This window comes from Grammomys surdaster, unplaced genomic scaffold, assembly GCF_004785775.1.
Source record: "Grammomys surdaster isolate TR1022 unplaced genomic scaffold, NIH_TR_1.0 126568, whole genome shotgun sequence".
In the NCBI taxonomy this organism is placed as follows: Eukaryota; Metazoa; Chordata; class Mammalia; order Rodentia; family Muridae; genus Grammomys; species Grammomys surdaster.
The window spans coordinates 10931-24654 of NW_021621359.1; the positions used below are offsets into that span (position 1 = coordinate 10931).

At 42.6% G+C, this 13724-nt stretch overlaps 1 protein-coding gene across 1 annotated transcript; it reads left to right on the forward strand.

Annotated features, from left to right (window-relative positions):
• Positions 1–3651: 3651 nt before the first annotated feature.
• Positions 3652–4299, forward strand: LOC114615101 (GTP-binding nuclear protein Ran-like). The gene has a single exon (XM_028760747.1). It carries the CDS (start codon positions 3652–3654, stop codon positions 4297–4299), a length of 648 nt encoding a protein of 215 aa, XP_028616580.1.
• Positions 4300–13724: the final 9425 nt, after the last annotated feature.

The following is a 13724-nucleotide window of genomic DNA, read 5'->3' on the forward strand; positions in this document are numbered from 1 at the left end:
CTTTTGAAACCTCAAAGCTCACCCCTTGTGACACACTTCCCCCAACAAGGCCACACCTACTAATCCTTCTAAAATAGTGCTACTCCCTGATGACTAAGCAGTCGAATCTATGAGCCTACGAGGGTCATTCTTATTTAAACCACCACACCCTGTGTCTTAGTAAGGGTTTTACTGCTGTGAACAGACACCATGACCAAGGCACATCTTATAAAGGACAGCATTTAATTGGGGCTGGCTTACAGGTTCAGAGGTTTAAGTCTAGTATCATCAAGGTGGGAGCATGGCAGCATCCAGGCAGGCATGATGCAGGCAGAGCTGAGAGTTCTACATCTTCATCTGAAGACTGATGGTGGAAGACTGGCTTCCAGGCGTGAGGGTCTTAAAGTCCACATCCACAGTGACACACCTACTTCAACAAGGTCACACCTCTAATATCACTCCCTGGATCAAGCCAATACAAACCACTGCACCCTGGAATGGAGTTATGGATAGCTTGCTGGGAATTCTTATACAAGAGCAATTTTTTGTTTTTGTTTCTTCTTCCCTTCTCCCTCTGGCCCAAAGGTTTTTATTTATTTATTATATGTAAGTATACTTCAGATACCCCATAAGAGGGCATCAGATCTCATTACAGATGGTTGTGAGCCACCATGTGGTTGCTGGGATTTGAACTCATGACCTCCAGAAGAACAGTCAGTGCTCTTAACCAGTGAGCCATCATCTCACCAGCCCCACAACGAATGTTCTTAACTGTTGATTCTTCTCTCTTGTCCCCAAACATGCATGTATTTAAAACTCATTTGTAGATTCAACAAATATTAATAAGCCCTTTGGGCATAAGAGGTGCTGGTCTTGATGTTGGAGATATAGGTAGGAATATACAAAGCATAGGAGATTTATAAGATTATTGTAGACTTTATAGTTCCTTGTTCCCATGACCCAAAGACTGGCTTGAAGGACAGTTCCTTGACCAAAGTCTTAAGACCCGCATCTTCCTTGTCTCCTTTATCTAATTTTTATGGGATTTATTATCTGTAACATACCTAACACTTAATTGCCTGCCTTCTGGTTTGTCTGAGGTGGCTTCAAGAATCCCCATTGTCAACAGCCCTAATGAAGTGTTTACCACTTCTTCACAGAGTTGTCAGATCATCCCAGGACCTGAGACATACCTCACTTCTTCATGTCTACTCCTTGCTGCCTGGGGACACTATTTTGCTTATTAGTTTGTTTCTAGAGACAGCGCCCTGCTGTATATAGCCCAAGATGACCTTGCATTCATGATCCCAGAATGATGAAATCACAAGCCTAAGCCACTACCTCCAAGCTACTGCTGCCCAGGAGAGACAACAGATGAGAAATGACATCTTGGATGTGGTAGTGATGTACGACTTTAATCCCAGCACTCAGGAGGCAGAGGCAGGGAGGTCTCTGTGAGTCTGAGGACAGCTTGCTTTACAGAGTGAGTTCTAAGACAGTCAGAGAAACCCTGTCTTGAAAGGAAAAAAAATGTAATTATTATTTTTTTTAGCCTGGATCCAACCACTATTATGCCTCTTCTTTTGGGGTGAGAAGTATAGAACTTTGGCGCCCCCCCCAAGTCTTCATCTATAAAGTGAGAATAATAAATTACTCGACCTACCCAGGTCAAACACTACTACAATAATGGAATGAATTAACATAGAAAGCACTTGTGTCGGGCACACGGAGAGCTGTGGATTGTGTTCATTACTCCTGTGATCAACAGACAATCTCCATGCTGGCTCTGCTGTGCCCCTCAGGTTCAGCCACATGCACTTCGTTTTTATTTCTGGAATGCACATGCCCATCTGTATCCCTGCCTTTATTTAACCTCCTGCTAGGCTGAACTAGGAGTTCTTGTCTTGCAGGGCAACCTGGTAAGGCTGGCCTGCAGACCTCTTTTAGGTAACAGTAGTGGCTTCCTCCTCTGAATACCCTTGTCTCTAACACAAGTTGTTTCCAGGATAACTATTTCTCAGCAAGCCCATCTCCTCTGGGTGTCTGTCTGAAAGGCAGACAGGAGTATCATTTTAGACCAAAGTTGTCTTCTAGAAAACACTTGATACTTAGTTCTAAATGTGTTATCACCTTCCAGGATATCTTAATTTTAATATTTCAGACAGTGAATCTCCAAAAATGTGTGTAGAAGGGATTCTTACAGCAAGTGTCACACACTGTTTAGGGAAAATTATTAAATAGTTTAAGATTTATGGTCCCTATGGTCTCCGAAACTACCAAAACTGCAAAGTAGTTACAAATGGTTGGTAAAGAACAGAGACTGTGTTCCAAATTTGTGGACCCTGAAACTTGAATTTAATATCATTTTCATGTAACCCCAAACAGTCTGTCTGTGATTTTTTTCCTCTCTTAGCCATGTAAATATGTAAAACCCATCCTTAGCTCTATACAATGCAAAGAGTCAGCAGGTTTTAGAGCAGGAGGCTGAAGTGGGCTTTTCCTCTTAAGTGGGCCTGGGAATATGGCCTTTCCAGAGCTTTTTCAACTAGGGTTGTTAAGATTTCTTTTTGGTTTTGTTTCATTTTGTTGTTTTTTTTAGAGACAGAGTCTCACTATGTAGCTTTTCCTAGTTTGGAACTCACTACATAAACCAACTGCCCATGAACTCACAGAGATCCACCTGCCTCTGCCTCATAAATGGCCTTTACTGCCAGTTTGAGGTGGCACTAACTCCTGGCTCCTCCAAAAGAGGGCATCAGATCCCATTACAGATGGTTGTGAGCCACCATGTGTTGCTGGGAATTGAACTCAGGACCTCTGGAAGAGCAGTCAGTGCTCTAAACCTCTGAGTCATCTCTTCAGCCTAATGTTTTGATCTTTTAAAGATCTCAGTAGCTAGCAGTAGTCACATTGTCAACCCAAGCAGTATTTTGTGTGTATGTATTTTAAAACTATATAAGTGAATGTGATTTTTAAGATTTATCCCTTTCTTTCTTTCTCTCTCTCTCTCTCTCTCTCTCTCTCTCTCTCTCTCTCTTTCTTTCTTTCTTTCTTTCTTTTTTTTTGAGGTAGGGTTTCACGTAGTTCAGGCCCACATAGTTCAGGCTGGCCTCAGCCTTGATATGTTGTAGAGGGTAACTTTCAATTCTGATCTTCCACCTCCCGAATGCTGGGACTGAAAACATGAACCATTATATCTGACTAGATGAACAGATCGATTTTTTAAAAAAAAAATTATCTTATAACTGCAGGTGGCTTCTGGATAATGTGTCAAAATAGTCATACCTATTAATTTAGCCTTTGGCTTCAAAATACTGTCATGACATCATTGCTTGGTAGCTCATCATTCTTTCTCACATATGTGAAATTTTTGTTCTCATAACACATCTCTAAAATCCAGTACAGGTTTTCCCATGAGTTGGTAAAGTAGAAACCTGATAAGGCTGTTTTTTTTTTTCAGGAAAAAACTTTTTAAAACTTGATAAAATACATGATACTGGGTATAGATGTGAAAATATTCATTTTATTGTTCTGAATTCTCTACCCTTATGACAGAGGCCCATGGTAAAAACAAAACAAAACAAAACAAAACAAAAAAAAACACACGAGTATGGGTGCTTCCGCCATCTTTCCAGCTTCAGTTGGACGGACTCTTCTGGAAGGATCGCAGCAATGGCCGCCCAGGGAGACCGGCAGGTCCAGTTCAAACTAGTCCTGGTGGGCAACGGCGGCACCGGGAAGACGATGATCCTGAAGCGCCATTTGACCGGCGAGTTTGAGAAGAAGTATGTAGCCACCCAGGGCGTGGAGGTGCACCCACTTGTCTTCCATACCAACAGAGGACCCATCAAGTTCAACGTGTGGGACACAGCCGGCCAGGAGAAGTTCGGGGGCCTGCGTGATGGCTACTACATCCAAGCCCAGTGCGCCATTATAATCTTTGACGTAACATCAATAGTTTCTTACAAGAACGTACCGAACTGTCATAGAGATCTGGTACGCGTGTGTGAAAACATTCCCATTGTATTGTGTGGCAACAAAGTGGATATTAAAGACAGGGAAGTGAAGGCAAAATCTATTGTCTTCCACCGAAAGAAGAATCTTCAGTATTATGACATTTCTGCCAAAAGTAACTACAACATTGAAAAGCCTTTCCTGTGGCTTGCCAGAAAGCTCATCAGAGAGCCTAACTTGGAGTTTGTTCCCATGCCTGCTCTTGCCCCACCTGTGGTCATGGTCCCAGCTTTGGCAGCACAGTACCAGCACGATTTAGAGGTTGCTCAGACAACTGCTCTCCCGGATGAGGATGATGACCTGTAAGAAAGTTGAAGCTGGAACCCTGGATCAGAAGTCTAGTTTTATGGGAACTGTCCTGTGATATCAGCGGGGCAGCGCGTGTGCCGCCTTATTTAGCTAAGCAGATCGAGTACTTCCTTGGGATGCTGAAGGAGATGAACGGGCTTCAGAGTGAATGTGGCAGTTATACATACCTTCATTTTTTTTTTTGGAATTGCATATTTAGCTGTTTGGAACAGAGTTGTTTCCTTCCTGGATTTCAAAGATAGACTGCTGTAGTTACATCAGAATATTCAGTGGTGAAATCTTGTTTGTTACTGACATTCCTGTTCTTTTCGTTTAGAATCAGAATAAAATTGTATTTTAAATAATCTTAAAACAAAAACAAACAAACAAACACGAGTATGCTTACAGTGTTATTCATCCTGGCAGAATTTGCTTTGCTAACCTGGTTTGCTTCCATGTTGATAACAGACTGAGAAATCACCAAGTTAGTGGCTGCTGAATTACCTGCAGGATTACCTGCCCAGTAGGACGTACACCTGAGCTGAGCTGCATCTTACATCTAGTGTATTTTGAAGGTCTCTCTTTCTCTCTCTTTTTAAAAGACTTCCTTATTTAATGTAAATGTGTGCTTTGTCTGCATGTCTGTCTGACAAATACCAGAAGACAGCATCCAATCCCGTTATAGACACTTGCAGCAACCATGAGGGTGCTGGGAATTGAGCTCAGGACCCCTGAAAGAACAACAGCCAGTGTTCTTAACTGCTGAGCTATCGCTCCAGCTTCTCCTAGGTAGTTAGTTGCAGGCCAGCTAATACTCAACTAGCTTTATTGTACAGGTCAGGATTACCTGCCCGGGGATGGTAGCACTTTCAATGTGCTGGGCCTTCCTATACCAGCTAACAACCAAGATAATCTCCCATCAACGTGTCATGGGACAATTTGATCCAGGCAGTTTCTCAACTGAGGCTCTCAGATAACTCTAGAAGGTTGTGTCAAGATGACAGTTAAATCCAACTGGGACAATTATCTTTTAAAATGAAATGAAGTACTACATTTATTTATTTGTGTGTATGTGTGTGTATGTGTGTGTATGTATGTGTGTGTGTGTGTGTATGTGTGTGTGTATGTATGTATGTTTCTGCTGTGGCATGTGTGAGGGTCAGAGGACATCTTTCAAGACTTGGATTTCTCGTTCTGCCTTTGAATCTCAGGGATCAAACCCAGTGACTGCTTTACGTACCATGCCATCTCCTTAATCCTATAATAATTTAAAAAATGCAATCCTTAATTTGTCTGATATGGATTATGAGTACATTTTCTGTGGATCACTTTATTTAACATGATTTTTTGAGATGATAATCTTTTCTTAAACATACCCAACCTTTTACCTCTCAATTTTTATTGGAATAAAAAAAAACCCAAACCACTGTATTCTCTATTTTAAAAAATACTTTATTGTATCTTATACAGAGCATCTCTATGTAACCCCAGCTGTTCTGGAACTCACTGTGTAGACCAGGCTGGCCTCAAACTCACACAGACCTAACTGCTGGGATTAAAAGTGTGCATTACTATACCCAGCAAGACCACTACACTCTTAAGCAGAGAAAAATAGACCTTTTGGGGGGTGATAACTCCCAGTCACTGCTTATGATCCGGTCTCCTGAAATAGTGATGGCCCCTGCTGATCAAGGGCTTTCCTTCTTCTGTGGCTCTGCTGCTTCCTCCAGGAGCCCTCGCCTCGCTGGCCAGCCAGTGTGCTGCATATGATGGGTGTGTCCTCTCTTTGGACTCACTGTCTCCTTAAGGGCCCAGGCTTGGCCTTGGATTCTCCAGACCTGTGAGCATAGTCAGCTCTGTGGCAGGGTCTGCTGTTCAGAAACTTTATCATTGACTTCCAGGCCTTTAGTTGGCCTCCTAATTTTGATCTTGGTAAAACTTGCTTGGGAAGAACTAACAAATTCCTCCCACCTCCTGCCTAGCTCACTATTCTGAGCTTCAAAATCACCTTACAGAATCCAAAACAACACCTCTTCCACTACTGCTCATATTCTGGTAGATCATGGCCCTAATGCCTGTTCTCTCACACACAAAAGTGGCATCTTCACGACAGTTCTCAAGTTGTTTCCAGTCTCCAGATGAGGGAAAGGACGGTGAGTGACTTTCCTGGAAACATGAAGCTGGCAAATGGGGAAGTCGAGCACCTAACACAGGCAGCGTGACGGCAGCGTGACGGCAGAGTCTACACTCTCACCGTAATACCATAGCCCTGACTGCTAGTCAGCCTCGAGTATGAATACCTGCAGGAATTCATTCAAACATGTGGAGAAAGTGGCTGGTCACTCTGACTTGTTTCTGCCACTCCAGGCACAACAGTCTTCCTGAATACTTAGGGTCCCTGCCAGCGTTATCTGCTTTCAAATTCTTCTGTTCCTCCAATCTGCACTACCATCTTTTAACAAAGGTGATCAAACATTTTCTAGTGGCAGGCATCATTCTCGGCATTTTACAAATATCTCTAATTCCTATGATATTATTGTCCCCACTTAAGGCCAGAAGGCTCAAATACACTGAGTGGTTTGTTCAAATCACACAGTGATTAGCAGAACCCACTTTCATCCCTGCAAAGGCTCAAGGACAAAGGCCTCCATCATCCTCCATTTGCCTAGAGGAGAGACGCCAACAGGCCCACTGGCAGGCTAGGTGCCATGCTATCGGCCTAAGCTTATCTCCTGCTGGGCTTCAGCTTGACTCCTCTGTTCCAGACTGGCATGTCTGTGCCCTCTCCCCCAACCCCCGGGCTTGCTCCCAACAACCACACTTCCATCCATTGTTCCTGTGACCTAGAATGTCCTGTTTTCTCTTTATGACTCCTCAGATCCCCTGACAGTACAGGATAGCTCTTCCATCTCATACAAATGCTTAGCAGTCCCCGGCCTCCATCTGTTTTCAGTTCAGTTGCTCACCCAGCTCCTGGGGCATGGCTCACTCACATCCGTCCTGAAGTCACTGGACTCAGTCACGTATTTGACACGATGAGCTGACAAGAGTGTGCTCACCCCGATTGCATCTCAGTTGATATCTATGTCAGAGCCAACCTCAGAGAATTTTCCCTTGGCCAGTTACATCACAACCTGGAGCAAACCAGTTTGCCTTGGACAAAATGAAAAGTAGGTAAATTTACTATAAGTGCCTTCATATAGAACACCTCTCCACACAGGTTCTTGCCACATGTAGAAGGCAAGCAAGCATACACATTCTGTGTTCTTTCTTCTCTTTCCGTTATGGAAAGAACAACAGATATAATGCCATGTATCAGATACTTTTCTAACTATGTCACAAATATCAGCTACCTTAGTCTTTCCTATAACCATCTGAGGTTAGCACTGTCACCCCCTCCCTTTCAGGGGTGACGTGGTTAAGTCACAAACTAGCTAGGGAGCTTGTTTAAGGTCACTATATACTGCCTTGCCAATAAACTGAAACATGTTTTCCTTATAGTAAAAGTAAGGCTTCCTGTTTAAAAAAATTTAGAAGGATAAGGGGCCAGAGAGATGGCTCATCATTTATGAGCACTGACTGCTGTTACAGAGGACCTGGGTTTGATTTCCAGCATCAAAATGGTGGCTCCCAACCATGAGTAACTTCAGTTCCAGGGGATCAATGCTCTCTTGTAACCTCCTTGGGCCCTTTCCTACGTCTCATCGTGCACAACCATATATGCAAGTAAAACATCCAAATACATACATATAAAAATAAATAAATAAATAAATAAATAAATAAATAAATAAATAGATATTCTTTTAAAAAAGAATAAGAAAAGATCAGCAGGACTTTGGGTCCAGCCAAGTGATGGTATGTACCCAACACACACAGGAGGCCCTGTGTCCATCCTTGTAATTCCACAGCAAACCAACCAACCAGATGACAAAATAGGAGACTGATGGCCATGATCCTGTTATTTACAGATAATTCAGATAATTCACCCTGTTGATATAGCTATTGATATTTTGAAAAATTAAATCATCATGTATAGCAGGAGTGTTTTCTTTTAATTCAAAATTCCAAACTGCTGCCTGGAGGTAGAATATGTTGTATACCTATCAGAAAATTCACCTGTTTTAATTACACTCTAATTTTAGTAAGTTTGCAGAGGTCTAAAGTCCTTTTAGACCATTGTCTTATTTCATAAAAGTACTTTATACCTCTTTACACTCACTCTCGGTTCCTACCCAGAATCCTTAGTTATTGCTAGTCTCTTTTTTCCTGTGTCAATTTACTCCTCTGAACATTTCATATAAATAAGTGGTATATAAAATCTGGTCTCTTTTACTCCTAATGACGTGTTGAGGGGTTGATACATGTGTATGGTTGTGTTCACATGAGTTGATGTACATGTGTGGGCACACATGTGGAAGCCCCAGGTAGGCATTGGGGGTCTTCCTCAGTCTCTCTCTACCTTACATATCGAGGCAGGGTCTTTCAAATCAACCCTGCTCCCTTGTTCAGCTTGTCTAGGTAGCCGACTTGTTTCTGGGAACTTGTCTCTGCCCGTCGGGAGCCGAGGGTTTGGATGAGCCGTCATGCTTGCTTGGCATTCACATGGGTGTTGGGACTCGAACTCCCATCCTCACACTTGTGCTGCAAGGACTTTCTCCACTGGACCATCTCCCCAGTCCCACAGGGATGTTCTTAGGGTCTGCCCATGCTGGAAGATTTGTCATTATGTTACTCCCTTTGATTGTAAATTAATATTTCATATAGATACAGCACATTTTGTCTACAGATCATCTGAATTGTTTCAAATGAATAACACTGCTATGAATTTTTATGTTTTTATGTTTTTTTCTGGGTCATATGGTAAAAATTTCCAGGTGGTTATATTGTTTTAGATTCCTGTTAGTGATCTATGAGAATCTTAGTTTCTCCGTGTTTGCTGTTGTCTGTGGTTTGTTTTTTGTTTTTATTTTTTCAATATAATTTTTTTTTATTGATTATTTGGGAATTTCACGTAATGTACCCTGATCACTCACTTACCAGTCCCTCCGAGTCTACTGCCTCCCCATGACCTCCCCCCAAAAAGAAAAAAGAAAGAAGAGGAAGAGGAGGAGAACATAGAAGGTTCACTTTATGTTCCCCATATACTTACTGGAACACGGTCAAACTCCCAATGGCAAGCTCCTTAAAAAAACAAAACAAAACTGAGTCCTTTTCCATGCCCTCTGGAAGCCATCAGTTGTGAAGAGCTCCACTTCAGTATCCCTATCACAATTTTTAAGAGTTTACTTCAATGGCTTCCTATCTAGACTGTTACTTTTGGGGGTGGGATAGGATTAGGGGTTGTCACAGAAGCCTTCTATGAGTCTCTTTCTCTACTGTGTGCCTGTAGTCATTGATACCAAAGCAAAAGAAGTGTCCTTGTCCTTTACAGTCAATGGAAGCACAGATCACAGACTTCAACATAGTTTCTGAGACGGTGTAGACCACGGACATCCACATGACCCCAGCATGGTGGCAGTTCAGACCATGAAAATCAACATGGCCCTCTACCATAGCACAGGGCATGAACACCATTGTAACCCTACGCAGCAGCACAGGCCACAGATATCAACATGGCCTCTGGTCCCAGGCAGCACCATCACTCTGGTTCTGAGCAAACAAATTCTAGATGTCCGAGATGAAAACCAGTTCATTTTCCAGATTGGATCTCCTCAAAAGACCTCCATGGTTCTTGCTGCCCCTAGAGGTTGGGATCCATGGTCCATGCCGCTACCCCTGGCTGTGTTGAAGCCTGATGTTTGTTTATTTTGTAGTTGTCATTTTTAAAAAAAAAAATGAGACTGGGTCTCACTATTTACTACAGGCTACCCTGGGTGCTTAGGTTTTATCTGTGTTTTTATTTTTAATTTTTAAAATCTTATATACATGAGTGTTTTGTTTGTGTATATGTACATGTGTCTGGTGCCTATGCAGATCAGAAGAGGGCATGGGAGCCCCTGACACTGAAATGACAGATTTTTGTGAGCCAACATATGAGTCCTGGGAACCAACCAAACCCAAGTCCTCTGGAAGAGCAGCCAGTGCTCTTAACCATGGAGTCATCTCTCCAGCCCCTGTGTCTAACCCCAGAGAGATATGTAGGTGAGACAGGGTTCCTCAATGTAGTCTTGATGCACTTTTGATGGTATTAAACAGCTTTTCATGTGCTTCTTGGCCATTTAGATTTTGTTTGGTGTGTGTGTGTGCGCACGCTTGTACGTGCGTGCCTGCAGTGTCTATGTATACGTGAGTGTTTGTATGTATGTATGAACCTATCTGTGTATGTATGTGGAGGCCAGAGGTTGACTTCAGGTATTTTTCTTGCTTGTCACTGTCTTTTTTTTTTGAGACAAGGTCTCTCAGTGAACTTAGAGCCTGCTGTCTCAGCTGGATTGGCTGGAAAGTGAACCCAGGCATTGACTGCCTCCATATTCACCGAGCTTGGGTTATAGTCATAGGGTGTCACTCCGAGCTTTGTTGTGAGCATTTTAAGTTCCTCAGGAACTTTGCCCATGGATCTAGCCTAATTCTTTATTGTTAAAAATGTCTGACTCTTGTGACCATTTTTCAGCAGGGTTATTTTGTTCATGGTTGTATGTTCATATATGTTTGTGTGTGGTACTAGGAATCAAACTTAGGGCTGCTAGCATGTTAAGCAAGTATTCTACCAATGCGCCCATCCCTCCTTCTCCCTCTCCCACTCTAGGCCCCCTTTAAAGTATTAAATCAAAATAGTTCCTCACAGATTCTGGATACAAGTTGTTTATAAAACATGATTTCTAAGTATTTTCTGTCAGTCCCTGGTTTATCTTTTTATTTTTATTTTTAAATGATAGTCTTTGAAGCACCAAAGTCTTAAATTTTGACGTAGCTCAATTTATCAATTATTTTATTTTATTTTTTAATTTTTTAAAGAAGTTTTAGTTCAGACTTTTTTTAAAGCTATTTTTAAAGATACATTCAAAAACTGTCCCCCCCTTACTAGTCAGTGAGTCGTGGACATATATCTTGGTAATTATGTACAGACCTCTGCTATCTCTTTGGGGCTTTGGTTTCTGGGAAAGAAAGGAGACAATGGGGTCAGAATTTATAAAATACCTGTAAGAGCTAGGCCTGTAGGTTTACTGTACTGGTCTATAATCCCAGCTATGAGAAGGCTGAGACAGGAGGATCAAAAATTCAAGGCTTTCTTGGGCTGCAGAGAGAGTTCAAGGTCAGCCTGGGCATGTTACTGAGACTCTGCCTTAAATTTTTTTTAAATACAAAGAAGGGCAGAGGAGGCAGTGGTACACATATGGTCCTGACTTCCACCCCAGTACCACAGACACTTCTTTTTAATGCACAAATCAATAGATCAGGTGGGACCGTTCATTTTAGAGGCCCATTTTCTGTGTTGGGAATTGAACCCAACATGCCTGGCAAGCGTGGCAAGCATCCTCCTACTGAGGTATAGACCCAACCTCTCCTGTCTTTGTGACTCTTTCCTGCATGGTGTGTCCTCTCTGGTTTATGAATAAAAGCCTCATTTGGTATTAATTTTTTCATAACCTCCTAGGTCTTAAGACCTACAATGTGTAGGTTTCTCCTTCTAAGCCATGTAGATTTAAGCCATTCCATCAACGATGCCTCATTGTCTGGGATTCCGAAGTGGCTTCTTCACCTATTTCAATCGCTAAGGCTAGACCGGGCCTTGGTATGATTCAGCTGCAGTTTATTAAAATGAAAATGATAAGTGCTGGCTAATAGCAGTTGGCATCTGTTTTAATTAATCAATTAAACAGTTAATTAATTTGTGGAACTGATGACTGAACCTAGGATCTCATGACAAGCACTCTACTACTGAGTTACATCCCTAGCTCCCCCACCCAACACTGTTTCATTATTAGCCACAGATAGCCGGGAACTTGCTGTGTAGAGATATGTCTGTCTGACTCCAAATTAAAGGAAGACACAGGTGCCACCATGCCACACCCAGCTGTCTTTTTATTTTAAGACAGGATCTCACGACATTGCCTAGGCTGGCTTTGAATTCATTCTGGAGCTGAAGCTAACCTTGAACTCAAAATCTTCCTGCTTCAGCCTTCAGAGTAGCTGGGATTACAGGCCTTTACCTTCAGGCCTGGCTGGCTTGTGTATTTCAATGAGAGGCTTTTACTGGACGGGTATATCTCTGAATGATACAGTGGTTATCCTTTAAGACGCTCTAAGATGGGTGAATTTGTTGTATCTGGACCCTTTTCTGAAGTGGAGTTTCCCTGGCATCTCTTTTGTAAAGCTAGAAGCTTCTTTTTGAAAGATTTTTTAGACAGTAAATGCGAATGGAAAGAATTCCCACAGAGGGAATAGGTATGGGAATTGGACTGTGAAAGGCACATTAGGGGATTTCAGAGGTAGGTGCCCTGGCCTTGCCGAATTACTAACAAGGCATGGCCACTGGGTAGCCGTTTCCATGAGGAGCCAAGGGGGCTGGCCGTGCTCCTTTGAGAAAACAGCCCTAACTGGAAGGCGAGTGTTGAGTTTAGAAAGATGCAGGAGAGGAGGGTTGCAATGACAGTCTCCTGATGGCACACATGTAATTGCAAGCCTAGAGATGAGACACTTAGCAAAGAGGCCAGTACTGGTCTGAGCTGGCTGGTGTCAGAGGCTAAGAGATGCAGGGGAAAACCAAGGTCACAGACTTTTGTTTTTTCATATAGAAAACAGCACTCAGCCATAGCCCTCAGGGGCAGGGGTGTGAGTGCCAGGAATACACTGGAAAACTAGAAAAAGAAATAGCCCAGACGAAGGCTCCTGCAGAGACTCAGACTTTTTTTTTTTTTTTTTTGGCAGTAGGGGGTGGGGCTGTACTGGATTTCATTTTGTATGTAGCTCAGGGTGGCTTGGAACTCACAACTCTGCAGTTGCTGAGATACTAGATATTAGCTGGCATGCCAGGCTAGACATTCTGATTTAATGTGGAGTGTTGGCTTTGAGAGACACAGGAGTCTGCACAGTTGTTGAGCAGACCTTGTTGCAGGCTTTGCTCCTGCAAGTGAAGACACAGGACAGAGGGAGCTGGCAGAAAGCAGATGAGAAACCCAGAAAAGGCTCCAGAGTGATGGAGCCAGGGGCGGGGGTTGTTTGGGTTGTGAGGTACATTTCCATAAAATAAAATAGATCTTAGCATGGAATGAGTTTTGAGTAATATCTCCATCTTCATGATCCCTCTCCCAGAGTCACTTTTTGTTTTGTTTTTGTTTAAATTTTGGGTGCAGGATCTCTTTACTTAGCCAGGTTGACATCAAACTCGAGTTCCTTTAACCTCTACCACGGTGTGGGAATTATAAATTCAGTCACCCTGCTTGTTTCCAGTTCAGCCTCTCTCTCTCTCTCTCTCTCTCTCTCTCTCTCTCTCTCTCTCTCTC